The sequence below is a fragment of the Lissotriton helveticus genome, chromosome 10 (assembly GCF_964261635.1).
Source record: "Lissotriton helveticus chromosome 10, aLisHel1.1, whole genome shotgun sequence".
NCBI lineage: Eukaryota > Metazoa > Chordata > Amphibia > Caudata > Salamandridae > Lissotriton > Lissotriton helveticus.
The window spans coordinates 70626322-70653278 of NC_136071.1; the positions used below are offsets into that span (position 1 = coordinate 70626322).

Below are 26957 nucleotides of genomic sequence, written 5' to 3' on the forward strand. Positions count from 1 at the left end.
ATGTACTTACGTCTCGTCTAACATTTGGAAGAAATATCTAGTTATATGACAACAGGATACCGACATAACTTGAAGGAAATAAGAACGCCCTGAAGAAGTTCTGTTGTACAGAACGAAACGCGTCGGCTGGCTGTGGTACATAAACTTAAGGAAAATAAAAGCATTTGAATATACACCAAGATTCAGCGCTTCAATAAGGACTCTAAGTGATATGATTTGATTGGACTTATTGTGCAAGTGGTGCTGTGCCAAACTTTGGAATATTCTCCACTACTCTCTACTACTTACTCTCTACTACTCCACTACTCTCTAATACTCACTCTCTACTACTCATTCTCTACTACTCTACTACTCTCTACTACTCTCTCTCTACTACTCAATCCCTACTACTCACTATCTACTACTCTCTACTACTCACTCTCTACTACTCTCTACTCTCTACTACTCACTCTCTACTACTCTATCTCTACTACTCACTCTTTACTACTTACTCTCTTCTGCTCACTCTCTACTTCTCACTCTCTACTACTCTCTACTACTCACTCTCTACTACTCTCTCTCTACTACTCTACTACTCACTCTCTACTACTCACTCTACTACTCACTCTCTACTACTCTCTACTACTCACTCTCTACTACTCTCTCTACTACTCTCTACTACTCATTCTACTACTCATTCTCTACTACACTCTACTATTCTCTCTCTCTGCTACTCACTCTCTACTACTCTCTAGTACTCACTCTCTACTACTCACTCTCTACTACTCTCTACTACTCACTCTCTACTGCTCTCTACTACTCACTCTACTACTTACTCTCTAATACTCTCTACTACTCACTCTCTACTACTCTCTACTACTCACTCTACTATTTACTCTACTACTGTCTACTACTCACTCTCTGCTACTCTCTCTACTGCTCTCTACTACTCTGTACTACTCACTCTCTACTCTCTATTACTCACTCTCTACTCTCTACCTCTCTACCTCTCTCTACTTCTCTCTCTACTAGACTCTACCTCTCTACCTCTACCTCTCTACCTCTACACTTCTACCGCTCTACCTCTCTCTACACGCACACATATACACATATATATGCATATATATGCATATGCATTTATATATATGGATGTGTATATTACCTACTAGCGATAGCCAGTAGGTATATATAGTTAGGACCTAGCTACCATAGGAAATCCGCAACATTCTATTGGGAATAACTTTGGCGCCGGTTGAGGAATTTGCGTGTAATTTTCCAAAATTTAGGCCAGCTCCGCTGCGCTCCTTCCCTGAAAGTTTCGGGGGGATTCGTGAGGTGGGGGCTGAGAAAAAAGGGGGTCCCAAAACATGTTTTCTCCATGTTCATTTCCATAGGACGTTCTGATAAGGCTACAGCCCGAACCGCTGAACGGAATTACACCAAACTTGGCAAAATTGTAGGGACTGGTACGCGGAAGTGCCTTTGCTATATTTGGTGAAAATTGCTCCAGTGGTTTTTATGAAAATTAACTTCAAAAACACATATATATCTGGGCGGAGCCTAACCACACATCTCATTGTGAGATCTGATTGGCTGTCATCACTTCATCCAAGAAGTGTTGGCAGCCATCTTGGGACCAATATACATGATAGCACCTCATTAAAAAGCATTGCAGTTAATAGAAGGTTTTAGGAATTTAGTTACATTATATATCATTTGTTGATGGTACCATACTCATTTTAGGAATTGTGGTGTGTTCTAAGGTGATTTTACCATGTGAAAAAGCCTTCTGCTGGGATATCATGAATTATGTTTGAAAGAAAACAATTTTCTCATGCTTTTCCCACAGAGGTTTAGAAGGTGATCTATAAGCTAAACTGAGAGCATATTTTCTGTAAATTCACATTATCTTTCTCTGTCATGTGAGAATGAAGTCTGACATTCTCAGTAAAACATGTACATCCAACAAGGACAGAGACTGTCAGTTAATTCCTTTGTGTTCTACTGCAGCTTCCCAGAGTGTTCTAAAGAACAACTAGAGCGCTAACAGTCCTACTTATTACAAAGGTATGGCACACCTGAAGCCATCTTGATTGGAATAAAGTGGTAACTCTTAAAACATTTAATTTAAAAAGGAACAAAATGAGGGGGTATATTTTGCCATAGAAAGTATGATTAGTGCTGCAGAAAGAAAAATTAGGGCACATTTTGAGTGACTTCTCCAATCCTCTTCTATTTCATTAAAAAATTCTGACATGCAGTCTCCCAAGATGGCCACCAGAGACAAAAGAGCCCAAATGTAGCCCAAATATCACCCAGATGTAGCCCAAGTATAGCCCAATGACAGAATGTCCCAGAGTGTTCTAAAGAACAACTAGAGCGCTAACAGTCTTACTTATGACAAAAGTATGGCACACCATGTAGTAGCGCGGTCTAGTGTTGCACGTCACGTAAGCTGCATGACTTGCCGGCGGCCATGTTAGGCTGCGCGCGCAGAGGCAACGCAGAGTGGCACGAAGAGCCGGTGCGAGCAGGACAGGCTCGGCGCTCTATTAGGGAGTTTATTACGAATAAACAGGTATAACATTACGGAGGCTACAGCGTCTTATTGGGGGGCAATAGAGAATACTACAATGGCGACGAGGATGGGATGACCAATCCCCCAACCCCCCACAGAGAGGAAAAGACCACCGAGGAACACAACTACACACCGGTGGCCAGAAGAGACCAGCAGTCACCACATCACCACAAAGGTACCCTAAAGAGCGCGGCAGGGCCCATAAAGCGTCCGCAGGAACAAGGCAGTCACCACAGGAGGGGACAGACCCGGGAAGGCACAAGAAGCGCGCCAAACCCAGCCACCAACCACAACTTGAGGGCACAGAGCTGGATAGCGTACAAAAGAGCGAGGGGGCTGACGAAGGTAGTCCCCAGGCCCACGCAAGTGAGGAAGAACAGGACAGCGCGCCGGGGAGCCCCAGGGGCCCAGCAAGCGCAGAGCCCAAGGTCAAGAGCGAGAAGATGAGTACGCAGTCGGGATATGCGACGGCGCCGGTGCAATTCCTGCCAAGGCCTGGTGAACCACTGATGAAGTGGGAAGACTGGCGAGAGTACATCGACAATTTCATAGGGGTATTAGAAGATGAAAACGAGGAAGTGTTCAAACCCCAGCGGAAGAAACGCATCTTGTTACTAAACTTGGGCCCGAGGGGTTGAGAGTGTACAAGAGCTTAGTACCAAAACAGAGAACAAGTTCGGACACTGATGTATACGCCCATGCCATTGAGGACCTCAATGAACATTTCAGGCCGGCGGTATGCGTGTCAGTGGATAGATTCAACTTCCAACAAAGAAAACAGCACCCAGGAGAGACGGTAGAGGAATACGTGGCGGCACTGAAACGATTGGCGGCCACCTGCAAATACGACAACTGGGAGGAAGAATTCATAAAGGATCAGGTAGTAATGCACACCACGTGCATGTCTGTACAAGACAAACTATGGGCTAGTGGAGACACCACCCTGAAAGAGGTCTTGGTCATCGTCAAAAGGGCAGAGCTGGCAAAGAGGTGCGCAGAAGCGACGAAGAGAGAAACCGCGCACAGCACCATGGTAAACAGAGTGGACGATGAAGGCCCCCGCAAGGATCACCTGAACAAGAAGCTGGCAGAAAAAGGACATCCCAAATGGCAAAGCTACGGTGGTCCTCAAGGAAAATCGGCGGGGAACAACAGGAAACCATGCTACAGGTGCGGAAGCTGGACGCACGAGGCCCACGACAGAAAATGCCCGGCGTTTCGCGCCAAATGCTTATACTGCGGTATAACAGGTCATTACGAGAAGGTGTGCAGGAAAAAGGCCTCCAAAGGCGAAGTGAGGTACGTGGGCCAAGACAACGATGACCATGAAGATACGACGGAGCAGGAAGTGGTTACGGTCCTGTGTATATACGACCAGCTACTGGGCGTCGAGGGGCAAGTGCTCAACATCGATGGCAAAAGAACACTGAAGCCCATCCTGGAGATGAAGATTGGCGGCGTCACGATCAGTGTAGTTGCGGATACTGGCTCACCATACACCATAGTCCAGCGAGCGGTATGGGAGGAGAAATTTGCACCACACTTGGGCTCAGCACTGGAAAAGCTAGACATACGGCCAGTATCTTACAACGGGGACCGAATACCAATGGAAGGGTTCAGACCGCTACTCTTCGAGTTCCGTGGCCGATCGGCCAACTGCAAACTCTGTGTCGGAGAAAGGCCCCTCGGTCCTGGGATGGCTGGACCAGGGTGACCTAGGCATCAAGCTTGATCCGGGAGGAAAGGAGCAGATACTACTGACGGAACCAGGGAACTGGCCAGACCTGGAAAGGTGGAAAAGCGAATTCCCCAAAGTCTTCGGAGGAGCAGTGGGGAAGTTAGAAAAATTCGCACACAAGATAATTCTGAAGGAGAATGCGGTGCCAGTAGCCCACAAGGCCAGGAACATCCCCTTGGCGGTACGAGAAGCAGTCCGGGAAGAGCTCCAGGACCTGGAGAGAAAAGGGATCATTGAGCCGATAACGTGCGCCGAGTGGCTGGCGCCTTTGGTGGTCATCAAGAAACCCAGTGGCAAAGTCAGGCTATGTGTCGACTTACGTGAATTGAACAAGAACATTGTGGTGGAGAGGTTTCCCCTACCCCGAATAGAGGAGATGCTGGCCAACACCAGGGGTGTTAAATGGTATTCCACCATCGACCTGACCTCTGCCTACCACCAAATAGCTCTACACCCGGAGAGCCGCCACCTCACATCGTTCATCACCCCATTTGGATGCTATCAGTTCCGCCGCATGCCGTTTGGGCTGGCCTCGGCGGCAGCTGTTTTCCAGAAGTTGATGCACCAGCTATTTCAGAAAACAACTGGAGTGCAATACTTCCAGGATGACATCCTAGTGATGGGCCAAGATAAACCTGACCACGAAGTGAAACTAGAAGAGGTGTTGCGGATTCTGGAAACGAAAGGCCTCACAGCTGAGTGGTCCAAATGCCGCATAGGAATGGAGTCAGTGACGTACCTGGGGCATGAGATTGGAGTAGGAGGTGTGACCCCAAAGGCAGACAACGTGAAAGCTATATGCGAGGCACCCCCACCGACCAACAAGGATGAAGTCAGATCGTTTATCGGCATGGCAGAATATTACAGCAAATTTATGCAGCATTTTGCCTCTAAGACACACCATATGAGGCAACTTACACGAGAAAACACGGAATTCAAATGGTCTGAGGAAGCACAAGGAGAATTTGAGGTGGTCAAGAAAGAAAGAGCAGATGCCATCCCACTCCAGGGTTATGACCCCCATGGGAGGACAGTGCTGACCACAGATGCAAGCGACAAAGGGCTGGGCGCCGTCCTCATGCAGGACCGAGGACAAGGACAGCTGGATACAATAAGCTTCGCCTCTCGCACGCTAAGTGACACAGAAAAAAAGTACAGCGTGATTGAAAAGGAGATGCTGGCGGTGGTATGGGCCACAACAAGATTCAGGCAGTTCCTGTGGGGCACACGGTTCCAATTGAGAACGGACCACAAGCCTTTGCTAAAGGTACTAACGTCTAGCGGGCATGCCGAAGCAACGCCCCGGATCTCCAAGATGTCGCTGAAGTTACTGGAGTTTAGATACGACGTAGAACACATCCCAGGGAGCAAGAACAGAGTGGCAGATTACCTGAGCAGGGCAGCAGCCATGGAACAGAGCGAGGATGACAAGGTGGGAACAGAAGAATGGGTAGCGCTTACAGAAGATTTGGAGACCACTATCAGCCTCCAGGAGTGGAGACAGGCATATGAGGAGGACCAAATCCTAAGGGCAGTGAAAACACATGTCATACAAGGATGGCCGGAAAAGAGGTTGATCAGCGGAGAACTGACACCATACTTTGAAGTCAGGGAAGAACTATCGATAGAGGACCGAGGAGTGTTTATGCACAGGGGGGAGAAGGTGATTCCTCCGGCCAACCTCATCAACAAGTTGTTGGACATGCTCCACGAAGGGCACCTGGGAATATGCAAGCTGAGATTGAGGACAAGACAGGATTACTGGTGGCCAGGAATGGACATAAGAGCTGAAAGACATGTGAGGAACTGCACCAGATGCCAGGGGGCAGACAAGGCACTCAAACCCCTGCGACAAGCATTGGGACAGTTTGACCAACCAAAAAACCCGTGGGAGGAGCTGTCGGTGGACATCCTGGGTCCGGTTCTGGACACACGGGGTACACAGAAGTATGTATGTGTCATGGTGGACAGGTACTCGAAGTGGCCTGAACTCAAGATAGAAGAAACAATGGACACAGAAACCATAATAAAATTCATGGCAGATACATTTGTGAGGGAAGGAATTCCTAAAGCGATTCTCAGCGACAATGGGCCACAATTCAGATCGGAGAAATGGAACAGCTTCATGCAGCGGAACGGCATCATATCCAGACACACCTCCATTTACCACCCGGCGGGAAACGGCCTGGTGGAGCGTTTTAATCGAGTAGTGATGGGGTCGATCCAAGCGGCCATATCGGACAATAAAGACTGGGAAGTGGAAATATGGCACATGGTGTGGGCATACAGGATTACCCCCACAAGCACAGGATACAGTCCATTCCAAATACTGAGGGGACGTGAGCCATTCACCCAGGACAACAGAGTATGGAAAGAAAAAACAGTCAAAAGTGAGTGGTCCCCAGCAGTGGTGCGAGCAAATCTGGAGAAGGCCCAAGCGGCTTACACCAAACACTACGACAACAGGAGACAGGTGAAGGACACTGGATTGGAAAAAGGAGAATGGGTACGAGTAAAGTTGGCCACAATGCAGAGGAAAGGAGAGAGTAAATATAGTAAGCCCATGCAGGTGAAGGAAGTTCTGGGCAGAGCGGCATTACTGAGCGACAGGAACGTATGGTCGCAGGACCGCATGGCGAGGTGCAACAAGATTTTGTGTTGGGACCAAGGAGGAATGGACTTAGAGGTAGAGAACCATGAAACAACCATGCAGGAACAGCCAGAGACAGTGATGGATGGGAATGGAGAAGACCTACAAAGACAAAAGACTGAAACCAGTGACCGAGAGCAGAGGGCTGGAGAAGGTATGAATGGAGGAGATGGACGTGCAGCCGAGCCAGTAAGTAGAGGAAGAAGCGATGGAGATGACCCCAACACCCTGGTAAGACTGACCCGCAGGGGTAGAGTGGTGGTCAAGCCAGCCAGGTTCAGAGACTATGAGATGAGCAGCGGACTGTAGTTATGTTGTACATATGTTGGGAAAAAAGGGAGATATGTAGTAGCGCGGTCTAGTGTTGCACGTCACGTAAGCTGCGTGACGTGCCGGCGGCCATGTTAGGCTGCGCGCGCAGAGGCAACGCAGAGTGGCGCGAAGAGCCGGTGCGAGCAGGACAGGCTCGGCGCTCTATTAGGGAGTTTATTACGAATAAACAGGTATAACATTACGGAGGCTACAGCGTCTTATTGGGGGGCAATAGAGAATACTACACACCAGAAGCCATCTTGATTGGAATGAAGTGGTAAGTCTGAAAACATTTAATTTAAAAAGGAACAAAATGAGGGGGTTCATTTTGCCATAGAAAGTATGATTACTGCTTCAGAAAGAAAAATTAGGGCACATTTTGAGTGACTTCTCAAATCCTCTTCTATTTCATTAAAAAAATTCTGACATGCAGACTGAAACATGCACTTTGAATACCAGCAGCAGACTTCCCTGGTGAGCAGTAGCTTTATTACAGTGATATAATGAGCAACTAGAGTGCTAACATGCAGAATTAATGGCAAATGTGTGACACATCTGAATGCCTTCTTGATGGAACCAAAGTAAACAAGCATTGAAAATGCAATAGATCGCGCCCTCGTTTAAGTTAAAGTCATTCTGTTTGTAATGAGGTGGCTTTTTAGCTTTGCTTTTAATAGTGTTTTTCAAACTTTCATGTAAATAACATGCATATGTGTGCATATATGTATATGTATGCATGCATTTATATTTGTATTTATATAGATATGCAGATTATATATGTTTATATATGGTGATCAAGGCTACTGTGACGTAGCCGAAACGCGTCATGCTGGCGACAAGGGGTCAATAAACCACCTCAGAATTCATCTACAGTGCTGTTGTGTGGTCTCTACCTGTTTTTCTGTGTCGGAATCCAGATGCGAGCGGAGGAGTAGCAGGAGTTTGGAATGTTTATATATGTATGTATATATATATATATACACATACATATATATAAATGCATATATATGCTAAGACATGATGTTCAGTATCAGAAAAATGGAAGCACAAATTTCAATAGACAACAACAGATGGCTTTCAAAAAACTTTGTGATGACTCCTCCTTGATATGTAAACCATCTGATAAAGGAGGAAATATTGTACTCATGACAGTATCACAATATGAAAAGGAAGCATATAGACAATTAAATGACACTACGTGCTATCTTAAAATCACCAATGTGGATTACCAACATAGCATCAGAGATTATCATGACATCATCACCAAGTGGTATAACAAAGACATGTTGAACAGTGATGAATTTTTGTTTCTTCGTTGTATGAACCCTATTACACCCACGTTCTACCATCTTCCGAAAGTACATAAAGACAGTACAAATCCTCCTGGACGCCCCATTGTTGCCTCTCTAGGGGGGCTTACAGAACACCTCTCTATGTACATAGACTCATTTTTGTTTCCTTTTGTTATTGCATTGAAATCTTATTTGAAGGATACTACTCATCTTTTGAATTTGTTAAATGAGTTTGCTTGGAAACCAGGATATTGCATGATGGTGATGGACATCACCAGTTTGTACACTAGCATTTTACACACTGAGGGTTTGCAAGCCATACATAGCTTTCTACAAACGAGAGATGTTGAATACTTTGAGCACAACAAGATGCTCATGGAATTTATAACCTTTGGCCTTAACAACAACATTTTTGTCTTTAACGGACAACTGTACAAAAAACAGTCAGGTGTAGCTATGGGTTCCTGTTCCTCCCCCAGCTACGCTAATCTATGCGTTGGCTGGTGGGAGGAACAGATAGCTTGGAATGATAGCAATGCTATGTGGAACTGTAAAATCAAATCCTGGTATCGTTACATTGACGATTTGTTGATCATCTTTGAGGGGACAGTAGAGGAAGCTGCGACATATGTGGATGTGTTAAATGATAACAATATGAATCTCAGATTTAGCGGTGAAATAAGTGACTCCATGGTCAATTATTCAGACCTCACCATATTTGTGGAAGAGGGGCAATTGCACACCAAACTTTATCGAAAAGCCACAGCAGGCAATTGCACATTACATGCGACGAGTAATCACCCCAAGAAACTCATTAAGAGTATCCCATATGGGGAACTTTTAAGACTTAAAAGAAATAGCTCCACCGAAGAAGAATTTGATAAAGCAGCCAAACTTTGTGTGAACAGATTCAAGGTGAGGGGCTATAAAGAGGGAGTGCTTAAACAAGCTCTTAATAAAGTCAGTAAGAGACCTAGACTTGAACTATTGAAATCCAAAGAAACTAAGGTACCGAATCAAGGGACTTTCAGACTGATCACGACCTATTCTGAAAACTCAGAACAAGTCAGAAAAATTCTAAAAAAGAACTGGAACATATTACTAACGGACAATATCATCAGAGAAGATTTATCTTCTAGTCCGTTGGTTACTTATCGAAAAGCTAGAGCCCTCAAAGATGATCTAGTTCATAGTCATCTTACGGTGAAACCTAATGTATCTAACAAAATACCTCTTAATGGTTTCTTTCCATGTGGCCGTTGTAAGGCCTGTAAAATCAGCAAAAGGACCCTTACTTATGATATTCCAGGTCTAAAATTCCCAAAAAGTATTCAAAAGTTTCTGACATGTACAACACCTTATGCCATCTATTGTCTGGTATGTCCTTGTGGACTAAAGTACGTCGGGAGTACTATCAATCCCGTTAAATTACATATTTTAGAGCACATGCGTGCCATCAGCAACATAGATGAATCTTATCCTGTGGCTAGACATTTCGATAAACTGCATGGACACAACAGGGATCTGTTGGCCTATTTTTGTCTGGATAGTGTGCCACCTCTACCACGTGGTGGAGACCGCTTACAAAAACTGCGGCGGCTTGAGTCACGCTATATTATAGACTTACAGAGCAAGAGTCCTCTTGGGCTCAATACACATGAAGAATTAGCAGTCCATTTAGGATATTAATACTCTGTATGTAGATATTTCGCTTTCCTGAATCTTTGTTCATTATATGCTGTATGAATTGGTTATCGTTCCTTTTCTTTTCTTTTCCACTTCACCCTTTGATATATTCTTTATATTCATCATTTCTTGCTTCATGAACTGTTTTTTAATTATACTATGTAATTATATCACAGTGGATACTATCATGGCTGAGCCCATCTGAGGGCAATATAATTTGCTTAGCATGTGCCCATCCAGGGCTATATTAAACATGTGGGTATTTTTCCGTATGTAAATATGGTTGATAGAGTTAATAATTAATTGTACTCTACGTACCCCGGTATTAGATCAAATATGAGAATGAAATCATATATATTTTTTCGTTTTCTATGCAGAAAAAGCACTTTCAAGATGGCGTGATTTTAGCCATCAGTTAGTCCTTTTTTCATGTCTATGCCATGATTCACTGTGACGATTGCACTGTGTTTTAAATGCAATGGCGGCGCGTTCTTATTTGCAATTGACGAAGGCTCATCGCCGAAACGCGTCTTGTCTGTGCTGGTAGCCAAATAAAGAATTGTTGGCTTTATAACCCCCTGCGAGTGCCGTTTCTAATTTCACAGGATTGTGATAGGATTGTGCAGCGAGAATATATGCATATATATATATGTATATGTGTGCTTGTAGATAGACCGAGGCACAAGAAAGCAGAAAAACAAACATGAAGAACACAAAAAGGGGGCAGGGTAGATACACCCTGACCCCCTAGGCCTGCCCAGGTGGTCCCACAAGGACAAAAAAGGCTCAAATTAAAAAAAAAAAAAAACCTGATCTGTTTTTTTGAAAATGACCCCCCGGGGGGACCAAATCGCGGCGGCATAGTGATAAAGAAGTGTGGGGGGTCCACAATCCCGCCGCCCCCGGGGCAAAGCAACGCAGCCCCTTGGTGCATACTGGAGGCTCCTGGTGGGCTACTTGGCCCCCAGGGACCCCCAGTATGCAAGGGGAATTAGTTCCTATTCTGCAAACACGCCAGGGGTTGCGCTGCAGAGAGGTGTAAAAAAGGGTGTGGCCTCATTACACCTCTCTGCAATGCAGCCCCCTGGTGCATACTGCAGGTTCCAGGTGGGCTAGTTGGCCCCCAGGGACCCGCAGTATGCAAGGGGAATTAGTTCCCGCTCTGCAAACACGCCCGGGGGCTGCGTTGCAGAGAGGAGTAAAGAAGGGTGTGGCCTCATTACACCTCTCTGTAATGTAGCTCCCTGGCTTATACTGGAGGCTCCTGGTGGGCTAGTTGCCCCCAGGGACCCCCAGTATGCAAGGGGAATTAGTTCCTCCTCTGCAACCGCGCCAGGGGTTGCGCTGCAGAACGTTGTAAAAAGGGGGCGTGCCCTCTGAACACCTGCCTGCAGAAATGTAGTAAATCAGTATAAAAAAAATAACAATTAATACATTTAAAAATTGTCATTTAAAAAACCTTCGAAATTCAATGAAAAAAACATAGGTTTCAGGCCTTATATAGTAAGGAATTAGCATTAAAAAAACCTTGCAAATTCACTTAAAAAGCCATAGGTTTCAGGCCATATATAGTTAGGAATTAGCATTTAAAAAACCTTGCAAATTCACTGAAAAAACCATAGGTTTCAGGCCTTATATAGTTAGGAATTAGCATTTAAAAAACCTTGCAAATTCACTGAAAAACATAGGTTTCTGGCCTTATATAGTTAGGAATTAGCATTTAAAAAACCTTGCAAATTCACTGAAAAAAACATAGGTTTCAGGCCTTATATAGTTAGGAAATAGCATTTAAAAAACCTTTGAAATTCACTGAAAAAAACATAGGTTTCAGGCCTTATATAGCTAGGAATTAGCTTTTAAAAAACCTTTGAAATGCACTCAAAAAACTATAAGTTTTAGGGGTGTTATAGTTAGCTGGACATTTCACTCATACAAAACCATTGAAATTGCTCCTATATAGTTAGTTGTACTAACTATATTTCGCGCACCCGCAATCCACTGCTGATGATGTCACATATTAGATCATTCATGACATGGTCAGTGACATCACTGATGACATCTCAAATGACATCACTGATGACATCATCCATGTGACAATCACATCCACCTTTTCATACACTATTACAATTTTTCATCACTCTTTGTAAAATACAGAGTATCATATTTGAATCCATTGTCACAGCAATACAGGTATCTAAAAATCCACTCAGTGGGCCCAATTCACAGAACTAACTTAAGACAAAATCCTAAACTTACTACTTTTGGTATTCACAGAAGTTAGGATTTTCTCTAAAGTTTGTCTTAAGACAGACTTAAGACAGACTTAAGTTAGGTTTTTGTCTGAAGTCTGTCTTAAGACAAACTTAAGACAGAATCCTAACTTCTGTGAATACCAAAAGTAGTAAGTTTAGGATTTTGTCTTAAGTTAGTTCTGTGAATCGAGCCCAGTGATTCATAGATGTATACACACATCTAATCACTTACCTGTAGATTCACTCATACATGCTGTCAATGAACAATAGAACACTATCAAAAATACTTATAAACTTATATCGACATTAAACAACAGCACACATCCTATTCACATATGAAGTCATCCTACTCACTTATGCAAACAATGGATCATACTTACATATTTACTTAGCAAAACACTTATACAAACACCACTTCATCTATTCATTTAGTCACTCATACAATCATTGAGTCTTATGTATACTTATTTATATACAACAGCTGACACATACACTGCCTTTTATTTTTCTAGTTTGTCGGACATATACCATTGAGAAATATATTTGCTCATCACCACACCCATAAAGAGATTCACTCACCCAAACTGTTAGAACATGTAGTTTTAACTTCATATATCTACTGAATCAACTATTCACACATCTTTGGACAGTCACACACCCCCCAACGAACCACACACACTTTCACACTCCCATACAAATACTCAGTTAACTAATCAATAACTAATATAGACTTTCACATAGCTAGTAACCAACTGTAGAATCAGTTTACACAACAACTGACAAAGTGCTACAGATATTCACACAGTTTAGTCGCTATCCACTATATTTAGTGAGACATTATAAATTGGTCAAGTAAACAGTCAATTACACTGCAACTAAATCCTCCATCCAAATATTTATTTATATATATCCACTCATTCTTCAATGCAAATTGCTATATATATAATGCATATTTAAATAACGAAGCAAACCACATTCACTGGATGATGTCATCAGTGATGTCATCAATGATGTCATTTGAGATGTCATCAGTGATGTCACTGACCATGTCATGAATTATCTAATATGTGACATCATCAGCAGTGGATTGCGGGTGCGCGAAATATAGTTAGTACAACTAACTATATAGGAGCAATTTCAATGGTTTTGTATGAGTGAAATGTCCAGCTAACTATAACACCCCTAAAACTTATAGTTTTTTGAGTAAATTTCAAAGGTTTTTTAAAAGCTAATTCCTAACTATATAAGGCCTGAAACCTATGGTTTTTTCAGTGAATTTCAAAGGTTTTTTAAATGCTAATTCCTAACTATATAAGGCCTGAAACCTATGGTTTTTTCAGTGAATTTGCAAGGTTTTTTAAATGCTAATTCCTAACTATATAAGGCCTGAAACCTATGGTTTTTTCAGTGAATGTATATATATAAATACATACATATATAAACATATAGAATCTGCATATCTATATAAATACAAATATAAATGCATGCATACATATACATATATGCATACATATGCATATTATTTACATGAAAGTTTTAAAAACACTAATAAAAGCAAAGCTAAAAAGCCACCTCATTGCAAACAGAATGGCTTTAACTTAAACGAGGGCGAGATCTATTGCATTTTAAATGCTTGTTTACTTTGGTTCCATCAAGAAGGCATTCGGATGTGTCACACATTCGCCATAAATTCTGAATGTTAGCACTCTAGTTGCTCATTAGATCACTGTAGTAAAGCTACTGCTCACCAGGGAAGTCTGCTGCTGGTATTCAAAGGGCATGTTTCAGTCTGCATGTCAGAATTTTTTTAATGAAATAGAAGAGGATTTGAGAAGTCACTCAAAATGTGCCCGAATTTTTCTTTCTGAAGCAGCAATCATACTTTCTATGGCAAAATTAACCCCCTCATTTTGTTCCTTTTTAAATTAAATGTTTTCAGACTTACCACTTCATTCCAATCAAGATGGCTTCTGGTGTGCCATACTTTTGTCATAAGTAAGACTGTTAGCGCTCTAGTTGTTCTTTAGAACACTCTGGGACATTCTGTCATTGGGCTATACTTGGGCTACATCTGGGTGATATTTGGGCTACATTTGGGCTCTTTTGTCTCTGGTGGCCATCTTGGGAGACTGCATGTCAGAATTTATTAATGAAATAGAAGAGGATTCGAGAAGTCACTCAAAATGTGCCCTAATTTTTCTTTCTGCAGCACTAATCATACTTTCTATGGCAAAATATACTAGCGCTCTAGTTGTTCTTTAGAACACTCTAGGAGGCTGCAGTAGAACACAAAGGAATCAACTGACAGTCTCTGTCCGTGTTGGATGTACATGTTTTACTGAGAATGTCAGACTTCATTCTCACATGACTGAGAAAGATAATGTGAATTTACAGAAAATATGCTCTCAGTTTAGCTTATAGATCCCCTTCCAAACCACTGTGGGAAAAGCATGAGATAATAGTTTTCTTTCAAACATGATTCATGATATTCCAGCAGAAGGCTTTTTCACATGGTAAAATCACCTTAGAACACACCACAATTCCTAAAATGAGTATGGTACCATCAACAAATGATTTATAATGTAACTAAAGTCCTAAAACCCTCTATTAACTACAATGCTTTTTAATGAGGTGCTATCATGTATATTGGTCCCAAGATGGCTGCCAACACTTCTTGGATGAAGTGCTGACAGCCAATCAGCTCTCACGCGTACGCCGCGATTTAAAAAAAAATAAATTTGGGGGACTGGGGGGTTCTTGTGGGACCCCCTGAGCAGGCCTAGGGGTTCAGGGTCCTTCTATCCTGCCCCCTTTTTGAGTTCTACATGTTTGTTTTTCTGCTTTCCTGTGTCTCAGTCTATCGAGGTACAAGATGGCTGCCAACAATTTCTGTTTTGGAGTGTTGACAGACATTGGCAGCCAATCAGAATGCAGCTCGTACTCGGGAAGGTACAGAGTACAGTAAGCTTACAGTAAGCTTATATAGATATATCTGTGTTTTTGAAGTTAATTTTTAAAAAAACCACTATATCAATTTTCACCAAATATAGAAAAGGCACTTCTGCATACCAGTCCCTACAATTTTGCAAAGTTTGGTGTAATTCCATTCAGCGGTTCGGGCTGTAGCCGTGTCTGAACGTCCTATGGAAATTAAAATGGGGAAGGAATATGCTACTTACCAGTATGCATCTGTTCTTGGCATGTAGGGCTGCTGACATTTATATCTGTGCATAGATCGCCGCCTAGTGTTGGGTCCGGATGATTGCACATTGTTGTCCTGGAAGAGTCTTCGAAGTATCACGAGATGGGTGGCTCCTCCCCTGGACTACAGTGCGCATGGGCATCCTCTCCATGCTCTGATTGTTTTTCGCCATTGTGGCAGAGATGGAGTATGATACAGTAAGTGATGACCATGCTTGAGAATAATTCTGAGTGCTACAGCTGCGACAGGCACTGGGGAGGAGGGCGGGCGATATAAATGTCAGCAGCCCTACATGCCAAGAACAGATGCATACTGGTAAGTAGCATATTTCGTTCGAGGCATGTGGGCTGCTGAATTTATATCTGTGCATAGAATAAACAGTAGTACCCTCCTTAGCGGCGGTTGCCCGTGCCAGCTGCAGCAGTCTGAAAAAGAGTTCTGAGAACAGCCTGACCTACAGCAGCTTGCTGTTTTGAGTGTACATCCACGCAGTAGTGTTTGGTGAATGTGTGTATTGTGGTCCATGTGGCTGCTCTACATATATCCTCTAGAGGAATGTTACCCAGGAAAGCCATGGATGCCCCTAACTTGCGTGTGGAATGCGCTCTTGGGGGAACTGTTAATGTGCGTTTAGCCTTTTGATAACAGATTTGTATGCACTTAACAATCCATCTGGCTATACCTGATTTTGAAATAGGGTTGCCCTTGTGCTGTGGAGAGAAGGCAACAAACAGTTGTTTCGTTTTTCTGAATTCTTTAGTCCTGTCTATGTAATACAGGATAGCCCTTTTAACATCCAGTGTGTGTAGTGCTCTGTCTGCCACTGAATCAGGATTTGGGAAGAATACTGGTAGTTCAATGGTTTGGTTAATGTGGAACTGTGATACCACCTTAGGCATGAATTTAGGGTTGGTACGCAGCACCACCCTATTGGCATGAATTTGGATGAAAGGATCTTGAATAGCGAGGGCTTGTAACTCACTAACCCATCTCAGCGACGTGATAGCCACCAGAAAGGCCACCTTCCATGTAAGAAACTGTATCTCACAAGAGTGAAGAGGTTCGAATGGTGGACCCATGAGCCTGGTGAGAACAATATTTAGGTTCCAGACAGGCAAAGGCGGGTGTCTTGGAGGAATTACCCTTTTCAGGCCCTCCATAAAAGCTTTAATGGCAGGTACTCTGAAAAGGGAAAGGTGTTGTCTATTTTGAAGATAAGCTGCGAGTGCAGCTAAATGTATTCTGATGGAACTATACGCTAAACTGCATTTGTACAGGTGTAACAGATAGAATATGATGTTCTGCGTTGATGCATCTAGTGGATTTATGTCATTATTGGAACAATAGATGACAAAACGTTTCCATTTTGCCGCATAGCACGCCCTGGTGGTAGGTTGTCTAGCCTCCTTGATGATGTCCATACAGTCAGGGGGCAGGTTGAGGTAGCCAAACTCTATGACCTCAGGAGCCATATTGCAAGGCTCAATTGTTGCGGATCTGGGTGCTGAATTTCTCCACGGCTCTGAGTGAGGAGACTGGGTGTAAGTTTGAGGCGCTGGTGTGACACCACCGATAGTTCTAGGAACGTGGTGTACCATGCTTGCCTTGCCCACGTTGGAGCAACCAGGATGAGGGTAATGGAGTGCTGCCTTAGTTTGCGCGCTACCAGCGGTATCAGTGGTGCTGGAGGAAAAGCGTACGCAAATTTGTTGGACCAGTTCATCCATATCGCATTGCCCTAAGACTGCGGGTGTGGGAACCTGGCGGCGAAGGTTTGGCATTTTGCGTTTTCGTGCGTGGTGAATAGGTCTATCTCTGGATGACCCCACTGCTGGAAATACGGTTCTAGCACCGAGGGATGTATCTCCCACTCGTGCATCTGATGGCTGTGTCTGCTGAGCAGGTCCGCTATCTGGTTGTCCCTGCCTGGGAGGTGTTCCGCCATGAGGAAAAAACAATTGTGGAGAGTGTGTTCCTCCCTGCTTCTGGATGTAATACATCGCAGTCATGTTGTCCGTCTGGATCAGCACGACTTTGTTGCAAAGATGTAACTTGAATGCCTTCACTGCCATGAAGATTGCCATCAGTTCCAGTAGGTTGATGTGCAACCGTTCTGCTGCGTTGTCCATAGTCCCTGCACTGTGTAATTGAGGACATGCGCTCCCCAGCCCTGGAGAGATGCGTCCGCTGTCAGCACTATTTGTGGTACAGGCTCTTGGAACGGTCGCCCCCTGCAAAGGTTTTGTGTGTTTCACCAATTCAGAGAGTGATATGCACGACCGGTCACCAACACTAGGGGCCAGATGTAGGTACTTCATATTTACCACTTCTTAAATACCGAATTTTACCGATTCGGTATTTAAGAAGTGGTAAATATGAAGGGGGGAGATGTAGGTATTTCCAGATGTGGAAATACCGAATCGTTAAGATTCGGTATTTACCGAATCTGGAAATACCGAATCGGTATTTCCTATTGATTCATATGGGCTGTGAAGCCCATAGGAATCAATGGGCAATACCGATTCTGTAATTACAGAATCGGTAAATACCGATTTTTAGCAAGGGTGCAGGGGGTGTCACTTTGACACCCTCTGGCACCCCTGTTGTAGGCTTGTGTGCCATGAGGCACACATACATGCCCTTAGGGCATGTATGTGTGCCACATGGCACAGGTGTACATGCACAGATGTGCATGTACACCTGCATCGGTATTTTACCATGCAATTGTATTGCATGGTAAAATACCGATTTTCAAAGCCCTGTGTCAATGTGCAACTTGGCACCTACATACCGAAAATGCATTTTCGGTAATTTTACCGACCGGTATATTTACCGATTCGGTAAAATTACCGAAAATGCCTGTTTTTTCCACCTACATCTCAAAAACCAATTAGCGGTCGGTAACGGCCGAATTCGGCCGTTACCGACCGGTAATTGGCCACCTACATCTGGCCTTTAGTCTTTCAGCTGTCCCTGAGCCTGGTTCCACTGTTGTGCTAAGCACTCCTGAAGCGGACGCACGTGTAGTCTTGCGTGAGGGACTATAAAGATGCAGGAGGCCATCATGCCTATTAGTTTTATGAACACTTGCGCTGGGAGTGAGTGTTGTGGCCTGAATTTTTGAATCAGCACCTGCATGCTGTTTACTCTCGCTGAGTTTGGTTTCGCTGTGGCAGTGAGAGTGTTTATTTCTGCGCCTAAGTACTGTTGTACAGGTGCGGGTTGAAGATGGGACTTCTGGTAATTTAGTGAGAATCCCAGACTGTGTAGGAGGTGAATTGTGCGGGACATGTGGCTGGCACACTGCTGGGCCGACTTTGCCTGGACGAGCCAGTCGTCCAGATACGGATAGACATGGATGCGTTGTCTCCGAAGATGCGCAGCCACTGTTGCTAAGCACTTGGTAAACACCCTGGGGGCTGTAGTGACCCCGAAAGGCAGGACCTTGAATTGGTAATGCTGGTTGTTGATGGTGAACCTGAGATATTTCCTGTGACTGGGGTGAATGGGAATGTGGAAATAGGCATCCTTCAGATCTAGTGTTGCTAGGAAATCGCCCTGACTGAGTAGTGGTAGAACTTGCTGTAAAGTGAGCATGTGAAAGTGTTCTGATAGTATGTACTGGTTTAAGGGTCTGAGGTCTAGAATGGGCCTGAGAGACCCGTACTTCTTTGGGATCAAGAAGTACAGAGAGTACACCCCTGTGGCCTGTTGTTCTATAGGCACAATTTCTATGGCTCCTTTTTGCAGAATGGGGAGGACTTCTTGCTGCAATAAGTGCATGTGCTCTGCGGACATAGGACGGTGCTTTGGGGGAATGTTGGGTGGAGTGGAGGTTAGTTCCAGACAATAACCGTGTTGTGTAAGTTGTCTCACCCACCTGTCCGTGGTAATGCCTTCCCAGACTGGCAGGAACTGCTGAAGTCTTCCCCCGACCGCTGTTATATGGGCGGGGGGCGGTGACAAGACGTCACTGTTTGTTAGAGGCGGAGGATCTGGCATTATTATTTCCACGTCCTCTGCCTTTGGTGCTGTTCCCCCGGTATCCACCCCTATTGTTCTTGTTATAGGTGGTCTGTGTGCCTCCTTTGGTGTATTGGGCCTGTTGTGACGCTTGTCCTCTAGAGGCTCCCCTGTTACCGGAGCGACGAAAGGAACCGCCCCTGAACTGTTGAGACTGCAGAGCCCCCATGGATTTTGCAGTTTCCGTGTCCTTTTTGATCTTTTCTAGAGTGGTGTCTACCTCAGGACCAAATAGGAAGTCAGGGTTAACTGGCTGATTAAGTAGAGTAGTCTGGATCTCCGACTTGAAACCAGAGATGCGGAGCCAGGCATGCCTCCTAAGCATCACGCTAGTGTTTACACACTAGCCGCTGTGTCAGCTGCATCTAACGCACATTTGATTGATGCGTTGGAGATTAACTTCCCTTCCTGTATAAGCATTTCTGCCCCCTCCTTATAGGCATCAGGCAGGTGTTGCATGAGCTGCTCTAACGTGTCGAAGTGGGCCCTATTATATCTTGCCAATAGGGCCTGTGTGTTCGAGATCCTCCAAATATTAGCCGCTTGAGCCGCTACACGTTTTCCAGAAGCTTCCAAGATTTTGGATTCCTTGTACGGAGGAGGAGCATCACCACTAGTTTGAGAGTTTGCTCTTTTACGAGCATTAGCCACCACCAGGGAGTCCAAGGGGAGTTGGCCCTTGATGTACGTAGGGTCCACAGGCGCAGGCCGGTACTTTCTCTCAATTCTGGGGTTCACCACTCTTGCCTTAGTGGGCTCTTTAAAAATGTTACCAGCATGTTTGAGCACACCCTTGAGCATAGGCAGAGTCTTTACAGATCTTTCTGATGTTGAGAATGTATCAAAGAGAAAGTCCTCCTCTACAGGGTCAGCATGCATGTCGACATCATGGTTCAAGGCTGCCCGTTCAATTAGTGCGTTAAACGCAGCAGTATCTTCAGTAGGCGACGTTTTAACCTCATAGGACTGAGTGTCTGGGGTGGTGTGTGGTTCATCAGGGTCCACAGTGTCAGTCCATGGCTGGGACTCATCCTGATCAGTGTCAATGGGGATAGTTAAACTGGTCCTCATTGTCCCCCTCCACCACATCCTCAGTGACAGGTGTGGGAGAGTAATTATAGTCTTGGCCATATGTTTGTATGGGCTCAAAAAGTGTAGGAGAGGTGGCAGAGTCCCTTTTCTTCTGTAGAGGTATCCTGTAGGACTCCATAGGAGTTTCAGGAACGATTTTCCGTTTATAAATGGTGAGCCGACCTGATTCTGAGTCGATGAACAGTTTAGATTGGTTCTCATAAGACGGTGCCTGGAACAAGACATTGTCCTCTATTGGCTGAGTAGCCACGGCTACTGATGATGACTGCGACGTGTCGGTGGCCTTTGTGAGCTGGACCGCTTTTGGACGCGCCGTAGGGGGAAGTCCGTATTTGCTCAGCACCGTGAGCATCGTCGATGGACTGACCTGCTTCGAGGGAGGCGCTGATTTAGATCCGACCGACTTTGACTGTTCAACTGGCTTGTGGCCTTGCGTAGACTCGAGCCGTGGTTGCGCAGCAGGTACGCCCTTGTGCGTCGATGACTTGGCTTGTTCGTCGGGCCGAGTTTGGGTCTCGACTCGAAGGCCTTGACCATCAGCGGCTTCCGTATCTTTGGATTGATGGGTCTTTGGGCCTCGATTCCTTTGGAAGAGTGGCCATCTTTGGAGCTGGACGCCGACGTCGAAGTCGACGTGAGCGTGACGTGCTTAACAGAAGACACGTGCTTCGACGCCCCGATCTTTCGGGTCGACACCCCCTTTCGACCTCGAGGGGTCAAGCACACATTTCGACTTGGTAGGTTCCGAAGTCGTCGAACCGATAGCTGCTTTTGTCAGTTTCGGTTTCGATTTTGTGTCCTTAGGTTTCGGTTTCGATTTTTCCACAGATTGTGGCTTATCGACCGATGGCTCTTTTGAAATGTTCTTAGTCTGGCCCAAAAGCGGGACTACAGAACGTGGACGTTGATCTTGGCTAAGGCCTTTTGGCGATGCCTCGACCTGAGCCGTGGAAGAGTCTTTATGAGGCCCCGCTACTGGCGTTGGGCCTAGCTCCTCGCTAGAGTCGTCGTCGACGGCTCCGATAGGTTGTGCGTCGTCTCCTACCTCGACGATGTCTTCCTCTTGGACGAAGAATTGTTCTTCGTCCTCATCGTAGTTGGAGTCTTGTTCCGACACTGGATCCGATGGATGATCAGGATCATCCTCTTCTACACCCTCCTCGTCGTCAGCTCCGAAGACGTTTTCAGGCTCGGGTGCCGACTCTCGCGCCGACTGCCTTGCAGCGCGTCGAAGTCGAAGAGTTTTCTTCGACCTGAACTTGGAACAGGCCATACAGCTGGCCTCGTCGTGGTCTGGTGAAAGACATTTGTTGCACACTGGGTGCACATCAATATGAGGGTATTTGGAATTGCAGACGGGGCATCGCTTGAACGGACTCCGTTCCATCGTCGATCGTCGAAGGGCCTGTGGTGTCGAAAGGCAATCGGCTTTTCGACGTCCGTCTCAAAGAACTGGATACAAGGCACCGAACAAAAGACAATACCGATGCCCCAAAGGCCTTTTGGCCTTAAGAAAGAGTATTTATATCGATTCCGAACGTGAGTAAGAAAAGTACATCCGAACCAAATGGCGGAAAAAAACAATCTGAGCATGGAGAGGATGCCCATGCGCACTGTAGTCTAGGGGAGGAGCCACCCATCTCGTGATACTTCGAAGACTCTTCCAGGACAACAATGTGCAATCATCCGGACCCAACACTAGGCGGCGATCTATGCACAGATATAAATTCAGCAGCCCACATGCCTCGAACAACACGTTTTGGGACCCCACTTTTTTCTCGGCCCCCGCTTGATGGATCCCCCCAAAACTTTCAGGGAAGGAGTAGAACTGTACTGGCCAAAATTTTGGAATATTTCACACAATTTACTCAATCGACGCCAAAGTTATTCCCAATAGAATGTTGTGGATTTCCTATGGAAACTAGGTCCTAACTATATATACCTACTGGCTATCGCCAGTAGGTAATATATATATATATATATATATATATATATACATATATATGTGTGTGTGTATGTGTATGTGTGTGTGTGTGTGTGTGTGTGTGGAGTTGTTGAATATGGTAATACGTTGCATATCCTTAGAAAAGTACCTTCACAATGTTCTCATCCTCAATATTCTTGAAATTATATTTTGTCCAGCCGATTTTTTGGACTCATTATTTTGTAAAAAGACCCTCCTTGCTATGCTTCTGCTATCTTTCAAGTCCTTGACTTTTCTTATATTTGTTATGAAAACTGACCAGTAGCTGTAAGGAGTATTTGAAAAGATAAAGACTGGATGTATTTATATCTCTGTTAGGCCACTGAAAATTATGGGGACATCACCTGGCACAGTAAGTCCTTATTTACGGCTCCTGAGAATTAAAGGTGGCAGGGCACTTAGCCCTATTGTCTTGTACTTACAGAAGCCCTGCTGTTGGCAGTTGTGAGCGCCTTGATTGGCAGCAGTAAAGTAGAAAACTATGTCTTTCTCTATTTGGCCAACAGGTCATTTAACCCAATTATAAACGGGCAAATATTCTAAAATATGAGGACATCATTGGTAGGCTGTCTAATTAAAGGAAGTATGACCTGAATTATTTTCATTCCCAAAGTCTCATTTCATCAGTGGCATCAGAACTCCAAGGTTACTCACTTTGCAGTCACACCAGTAGGCATCTTCGATCCCCTTTTTCTGGGCCTCAGACAACTGACTCAAGGCCACAATGTAGTTACAGGATCCCAGGTCCACACGACCATTCTCCATTACCCCTGTCAGTGAAGTGATGAAGAAAAGGCACAGATTAACTTTTCTTATATCACAAAATATTATTTTCATGATTTTTGAACAATTAATTTACAGGCAAATCTTGAACTCCACAGTTTAAGCATTTCTGATTTTCTCTGTAGCATCAGTTACCATTGTCCTGACTCTTTTTTATTTTGCTCAAAAGCTTAATTTCTCTTACATTTTCCACAGGAGTAGCCACGGTTGCTCCATCAGGCATGGTTCATGTAAGAAGTTTTGGATATTGATATACAGTGAGTAAAGATGTGAATCATTTATATATACTATGGTGGTAGTCCAGAACATCTATCACTGCTTCAGTTCTCATGGAGCAATGTTGGCTTTATGGGACATAGTCACACTATGGGCATCAATTATGAGGAATTGGCTTAGGGCAGTTCCACAAGTCATCCTGCTGGGCTGCGCTACGCCAGTATGTGAAAGGCCAAGAATGCACTGTATTTATGAAATACAGAGTATTCCTCTCCTTTCTCTCTATGCTGGTGAACAGTTTGCTGCTTAGCTCCAAAGTAGGGTCCCTTGCACCATGGTGCAAGGATGCCTTTGTTGCAGGCAGGATTGTTTTTATGCAGGTAGGGGTACCTTCCTACACAAAATCAATCCCAAGAGGCATGCTGCAGAATGTAGCACACATGGAAAGAGGGAAAAACAAGAGAAATACAAATATTTTTCCTACGTTACGCCTACTCTGGGGAGGCATAAGATTTTGACGTTGCTCAGGTTGATTAATTAAATCTGGGGCAGCGTCAAAATCCATGGCTGTTACGTGGGAAAACCCACTGCAACGCACATGAAATTGATACAGAGTAAGACAACACAGTGACTTGCGCTACCTGCCTTACTCCACATCTATGAGGCAAAGCAAAGCCATTCAGGGTGGCTCTGCGTTGCCTCATAGATATGATTAAGTGGCTTCCACCGCCAGAGTACAAAAAAGTGCCACTCTGGCGGTGCAAGCCTCTCATAAATAAGCCCCTATGTGGTTTACCCTGGGCTTACAATACACTTCATGATCCTGAAGCATAAAATATGCCTTCTTGAGCTACATAATTAGTGATTTGAAACCGATTTCTACAAATGATTGATAAAATAGCATCCTTAAATGGCAATCATTGTGAAACCATTTTAGATCTTTGAAACCACATTTATTAAATCTGCAGTGACCACATGTAAAACAAATCCACTTGGTAATGTGGCAACCACTAGTTTTCCGGTCTGATATTTTTACTAGAAGAATAATGTGATCTTATCACCATATCACCAAGGTGTGGCAATTTCCTTAAGACATCAATGGTGATGTAGGTGCATCTAAGTCCCGATCTCGCCATAAAAGGTTCAGTGTCTTGCTAATATTACCCAAAGGGTAGTACTAGATTGTGTGTTCAATATCAGGTAGTTTTGTTTAGCAGATTTGTTTTTCATTTTTCAATCAATTGCCAAAACAAATGGCATTTGTACTCATAGTTGTTGCCCTTTTACCTGCAACTGTTAAAGAACCCTTGCTTCTAACCTCGCTCTGCAAATATGACAGTTATTATTCATTAGTGTTACACTTATGTTCAGCAGGAAGATATTCCCCATATGGTGTTTACTGAAGTAGATGTTCAATGCTCCAAAATGCTCTACCAATAGTAAAGAAACATGAGAGCAGTTTATCTAAAGCGGTATCCCCTGCCCTTGAGGTATACAAGTATAGGGCACAATCGGCATCCCTATATGGGGCAGAACTATGGGGACCATCAAGCAGTAATATGTTTGTGGTGGGAGAAAATAAGTTTTTTTGTAAATTGTTATGCCTTCTAGTGCGCACACCACTCATACCTATTGTAATGGACCTAAATATACGCCATATAGACTATCAGGTAATTTTATGACCACTATTGTTCTGGGTCCGACTGTGGTCAACAGTAGAGCTTGTCCATTTTAAGGAAGGGTTGGAGGAAATGCTAAGGTTAGAAAATGGTGCATGGTTGCCATGGCTGAAGCATGTCCACGCATGGTTTCATAAATTAGGACTTAAGTATATTTGGGAGGAACCTGCTGGACTGTCTATGGCATTTTGGGCCTACATTAGAGACAGCTTTCATCATAATTCAGCCACAGGTACTTTATCAATACGGTTCCTCTCAATGAAACCATCCTAGAGTTTTGAGCCCTTTTTGGACGAGGTGCAGCCCCAGTTAGCAAAATCTTTATACTTGAAATTCCGATACGGTGTATTACAGACAAACTCAAATACATCAAAATGGGTCCAGAAACAAGGGGATGAAGGTTTGGAGTGTTGAGTATTATTCCATATGGGTGCTAAAGAAAACGATGTACATATATTGTTCTTCTGTCCAGCCTATAAAAAATACAGAAGTAAATGGATCAAACCCATCTGCCGGTTGTTGGGTATAAGATCCAGCTATGAGGCAGAACGAATATTCAAATCTGACACATCTCAAACTGTGGTTTTTAGTGTTAGTAGGTACCTGCTTGGAGTAAGTTTATTAAGAAGAAAGGAGGGCTTGACATTTTAACTCATTATCCCAAAATCAAACTGGTCTTTTGCACTTGCACTTTAGTTAGTACATGAAGAATACTATTGGCATTATTATATTTGCTATACTGTATTAAAAAGGAAAAATCAGTTGGAACATTATATTGGGCATATATATTTTGTTTTTTATTAATAGTATTTTAAAGATCAAGAAATAAGCTTGGTTGCTGGTATTTTATAATGAAATTTGTTGTAACTCCTCAATGTTTTAATGTTTTCATGATCTTTTTAAATTTTTTAAAAAGAGGTGTAATTATATATATTTTTTAACGATTAACAAAGGTCTTTGATTAGAAACAGGATTCTAAAATGTATGCATTGGACTAGTGGTACCTTTTTGTATGTTATGAAGTGTTTTTATTGTGATGTGTAATTTGTTAATGTGTAACTTTTATGGATTGCTAAAACGAAATAAAGATTAACTGAACGCCTAACAAAACTTTATCCAGTTGAATTCCTAAATGAAGGATTTGAATAATTTTTTAAGTATCCCAAAAAGGTAGTCTTTGTTAACCCTAATTCTAAAATTCTTAAGTACGCCCTCTCTGACAGTGAAATCAATCCACTGTTGATTTTTGCTGGGAAAAACCTGTATGACTAGGGGGAAGGTAACTTTAGTCCTATCTATAATGTGAGGCAGAATCATTTTACCAAAACACTCCCACCCCAATTCAAGAGAGTAATAAACAAGTAATTTACTAAATCGCCTGTCTCCCTCTTTAATGTTTGAGCACTCTAGGACCTCAGCGCAGTGCTGAATCTGTCCTTAATAAACCATAAAATATATTCACCAGTCTAGTGAGGGCTTCCCTAATCACCT

General features: G+C 43.8%; 1 protein-coding gene across 1 annotated transcript in view; it reads right to left on the reverse strand.

The window, feature by feature from the left end:
* The window catches only part of LOC144785901 (metalloproteinase inhibitor 3-like), a 177151-nt gene that overhangs the window by 48567 nt on the left and 101627 nt on the right, over window positions 1-26957 (reverse strand). Inside the window, exon 5 of the mRNA XM_078664772.1 lies at window positions 23443-23558. Within this exon, the coding sequence (XP_078520898.1) occupies window positions 23443-23558 (116 nt within the window). The remainder of the gene's footprint in view (window positions 1-23442; window positions 23559-26957) is intronic.